This window comes from Aptenodytes forsteri, unplaced genomic scaffold (genome assembly GCF_000699145.1).
Source record: "Aptenodytes forsteri isolate BGI_AS27 unplaced genomic scaffold, ASM69914v1 Scaffold419, whole genome shotgun sequence".
Taxonomy (NCBI): Eukaryota; Metazoa; Chordata; class Aves; order Sphenisciformes; family Spheniscidae; genus Aptenodytes; species Aptenodytes forsteri.
The window spans coordinates 164984-169168 of record NW_008795256.1 but is presented as its reverse complement, the minus strand read 5'-3'; the positions used below and the strand labels follow the sequence as shown (position 1 = coordinate 169168).

Sequence of the window (4185 nt, the reverse complement as noted above, 5' to 3'; positions counted from 1 at the left end):
GTTCAGGGGACGGCTGCGAGGTGGACCCAGAGGTGCCTCTTTCTCCGTGCCCCGCGCTCTGGCTGTGCACGCCTGCCTGTCCACCCAGCCTGGCTGCTTCTTATCCTCCCCTTGCAGCAGATCCTGTTTTGATGGCCCTGGCAGCATATTCCAGAGCAGGGAAGCCTCTGGATTATCCGGTTCCCTCTCTCCCGTCCTTAAAAGCTTTGCAGTCGCAGAGCAAGCCCATCCGCCTCCGTCCTGCTTTACCGGTGGCCAGCACCTTGCTGCTGGTCCGGCAGCGCCTCGGCTGGCAGGGCGGGCTCGGAGGGAGCCGGCAGTGGGAAGGGTGCACGTTTGAGCCTTTTGGATTGGGATTTCGTGGCCTTGGGAGGCCACGCTAAGGAGTAAAAAAATATTTATGCTCTAAGTCTGATGATGGTGGAGCATCTCTGCAAGTTCCCCGTGAGAGCCGTCTTCCCCGTGGCGCGAGCGGCAGCAAATCCAGCTCCCCGTCGGAGCTGCGTTACCGGCAGCTCGTCGGCTTTCTGACGCCGGTTTCGTTGCCGTGCTTTCCGCCAGCGGGGCGGGGAACTGGCCTTGTCCCGGTGCTTCGCGCCAGGCTTGTAAATGGCTCTTTTCTTCAACGTCGTTATCCGGACGGGCTTGAGGCTGTGGGTGCGTTGGGTTTCTTAACTTATTTTTCCTCGGTCCGCCGCTAACCTTGCGTGATCTCGATAAGGGTGTTTTTCTGTTCCGCAGCTGTCAATTGAGGTTAATAATATCTGCTGTAACCACCGGGCTTTGGCCATCCTCCTAATGAAACCGAGAGGCTGGCCTTCCAGAGTGCCTTCGCGGGGAGGTGGAGCTCAGGAATCCACCTGAGACTCCTGGCCTGTAACCTTTCGAGCTCTGTCTTTTTCCCGAAACCTCAAGCTAAGTGCTCGGTGGCTAAAACCAGTTTCCTCTCTCTTTACAGGAGTACACTTGCCCGAGGTGTGAATCTGGCTTTATCGAAGAAGTCACAGATGATTCCAGGTGACGTACACGTCGGTGCACCGCGTGTTTTACCACCCGCTTACGTTTCTTCTGGGTTTATAAGATGCCTGGTGTAAAGCCTCTAAAAACCGTGGGCAACGCGGATAAAATAAGGAACGCGAAGGAAAAGCTTATCTATTAGCGCGAATTTTGGACTTAATACCGGATGAGACTGAAAATACAAGTGGCCGTCGGTCCCGTGCTAGAGCCACGTGGAGGGGTTTGGGGAAGACTTCCAAGAAGATGGGAGTTGTGAATTAAGGCTGTACAAGGTCCCGTGAACAAAAGCGCTTACGGGTTTTTGGCGCCCGTTTCTTTGGTCCGTTAGAGCAAAAAGCATTATTTTTTTTAAGGAATCAAGCTAGAATCTCAGTGACTCACGGTACCTTTCTTTTTTGTTTTTTTTCCCTCTGTTGGCCTCAGCTCAGCCTCCTGACCGCTTCTCCAAGCTCACGGCTCGGGCCAAGAGAGAAAGAAATACCTTTTCTCTCTAGGATTTGGTCGTTGGTCGCCCAGCAGAACACGCTGCTGGCGAATGAGGGATCCAAAATGATGCCTGTTCAGTGCTTACCGTGTTCGCTCTTGAGTAACGGCTGAGGAAACCGCTTTATTTGGGTTGGGGGTAGGCAAGGCGAAAGGGCACCAGCGGTTACGTGAACCTTCGCTATCTGAGACTTGCCAGAGGAGGAATCTGGGGCCGGGTGTTGCTGAGGAGAGGGCTTAATGTCACGCTGCGTCCCCTTCTTGAACAGAAGTGTATACCCGTCGCTTAAGGCGAGATGGGAGGGGCCCTGCGGGGCACTTCGCACGCGGTCCCGTTTGCAGAATGACGATGCTCCATCTCGAATGCCTCCTCCTAGGAGGCTCTTCCAGAGTCCAGAGAGTTAGAAACCGGGTTTCTTCCACGGTCAGGTTGTGCGTGGTGTGCTGGCACGCAAAGAAGCCCTTTAATTTTAACAGTCCTTTTCTGTCCCTAGGAATTATTCCGCCGCGTTCACGCAGGCAGGCTGTGTTTGCTCATCCCTTTCTCCTCTCAGACCACACGGGGCTTGACCCCAGAAGGGGAGCTGGTTTCTGGAAGGGAGACCTGCTCTCACTCGCCTGTTTCTCTCCAGTTTCCTAGATGGCAGCGGCATAGACGACAGCCCCTCCACACAGTTCGCAGAGGTGAGTTTTGCTGTCGTGCTTTTGGTTTGGTTTGGGTTTTGTGTTTTTTTTTTTTTTAAAAAACTAGCCGTGAAGAGGTTTTCAGCCTCGGCTCCGGGTGCGGTACACAAAGGCGTCTTGTAAAAAGGACAGCTGATCTTCACAGGCGTTTTCAGGAACTTGGCAAATTTCGAGGAGGCCGCTGAGGCTGCCAGGGGTTTGCTCGCTGGGCAGGGCGGGAAGAGCAGCGTGCTAGAAAGACGCCCTGGCCCCTGGTGCTGGCAGATGCTGGGACGTGTGTCGGTGATGCTCAGCCAGCCGGGGAGGGTGTTGCCTGACCGCCCTTTCCTCCCCGCTCATTGCTGCTCCGACTTTTACCAACTGAAAGTTGGCAGCTGTCTAAAAAGTCCAAACTTGGAACAAAATCCCTGTCTTGTAATTCAGTCGCGTGGACCTCGGAGCAAGGGGCCGTTGGGCAGCGAGGGCTGGCAGCGTCTTTTCTTACCCCGTTACCTAAAGTCTCAAACAGCCGGGCACGTGCCGACAGCCGGAGCCGAGCTCCGCGGATACGCACCCTGAGTTCGTGCTGTGCCCTCGCCTGACTCGCCCTGGGCTCGTGGCTGCGGCGGCAGCTCCTCTTCCAGACCCTGGGGAAGGGAGGGCGGCTTTAGGCTCCGGTCGCAGGCTCTGTTCCTCGGGGCTCTGTCTCCCCTCAGGAGTTCGGCCGAGCTGTGTAAAAGAGATGGAAATAAAATTTCTGTGCGCCTCCTCTGCCAGCAGACCTTGCTCAGAGATCAGGTTATTCGTTTGCTCCGTTACTGAGGAGTTTTAACTGTTCCTCGGTCCTGCCAGGTGAGCCCCCCGATGCCTTGAGTCGCAGCTCGTCGGCCAGGGGTTATCCCTGGGTAGATTTGGGGGTCTGTGTTGTGGCTGAGCCCTCCTTGGCGTGCTGCAGCAAAGCCACTCGGTTCAGTGCCAGAAACGGGGTCACCAAATAGCTGAAATTCCTCTACAGCGTTGCGTTTCGGATCTGGATCCCTCCTGTTTGCTTCCACGTTCCCCGTGTACGGCTGGTTTGCCTCTCCTCCCCTCGCCTTCAGCCGGATCCATTTGTCTCCCGAACAAAACCGTTGCCGTTACGTTGCTCCTCCCCAGCGCCGTATCCCAGAAGTGCCCGTGTTTCAGCGAGATGAAGCGATCTCGTCTTATAGCCCACGCGTCGGTTTACAAAGAGCTTCGGGATGCCTCTGCGTGAAAGGCGCTGTGTAAATTTAAATGGCTTTTAGGATGAATAATAAATGAAAGCCCTCTCTCAGCAGTGTGGCTGCAGGCGGGCAGAGCTGTATCTTGATCATCACCAGCAGGAGAACAAGCGAAGCCCTTTGTCTGCGGGGTATTAATTCAGAGAACAGGTCATAAACTTGACTTCTCCCTTTCCTCCAGTAGCGGATCGAACCAGGCAATGCAAGAGACTTTTAAAGTGAGCTAATTTGGTGTGAAATGGAAATTAAGCCGCCCTGATCGTGTCGTAACGCGTGACGAGGGTCTAGTACGAGTAAGAAGGGAACAGCCCGCCTGTTACGCTCTGCGGCGTTTAATTCCCGCAGTAAAACGGAGGACGCCGCTCCTTTGAATGTCGCTTCTGCGGCGCGGAGCCTGGCCCCGGGCGTGTTGAGGGTGAGCGGCGGCGGCAGCAGCAGCAGCAGCTTGCTCCCACCTGGCACACGGAGGGTTTATTGTCTGACAGGCCTTGTTCTGTTGCGTCCTAGGAAATTTTTTTTTTTTTTTTTTTTCTTACCGTAAACCTTCAGTGCCCGCCTCAGCCGTTACTTTAATCCGCGGGCGATCTGAGTCGCGGAAGGAATAAAACCAAATGGGTTTTTGCAGGTGAGGGTGGCCGAGGGGGCTCTCGGCTCCGAGCTGTGGCTCGGGATGGGGATGCCTTGCTGCGGGTTCCTGGGTGTTTTCGTGCACCCCCCTCCCCGGGTTTCTCCGCAGGCTGGCGGGCCCCGGCGCTGTGAC

At 55.5% G+C, this 4185-nt stretch overlaps 1 protein-coding gene across 1 annotated transcript in view; it reads left to right on the top strand.

The window, feature by feature from the left end:
• RNF115 (ring finger protein 115) overlaps positions 1-4185 on the top strand; it is a 17482-nt gene that overhangs the window by 6457 nt on the left and 6840 nt on the right. The window contains exons 3-5 of the mRNA XM_009279155.1: positions 205-319; positions 934-1017; positions 2133-2184. Coding sequence (XP_009277430.1) covers positions 205-319; positions 934-1017; positions 2133-2184 — 251 coding nt within the window. The remainder of the gene's footprint in view (positions 1-204; positions 320-933; positions 1018-2132; positions 2185-4185) is intronic.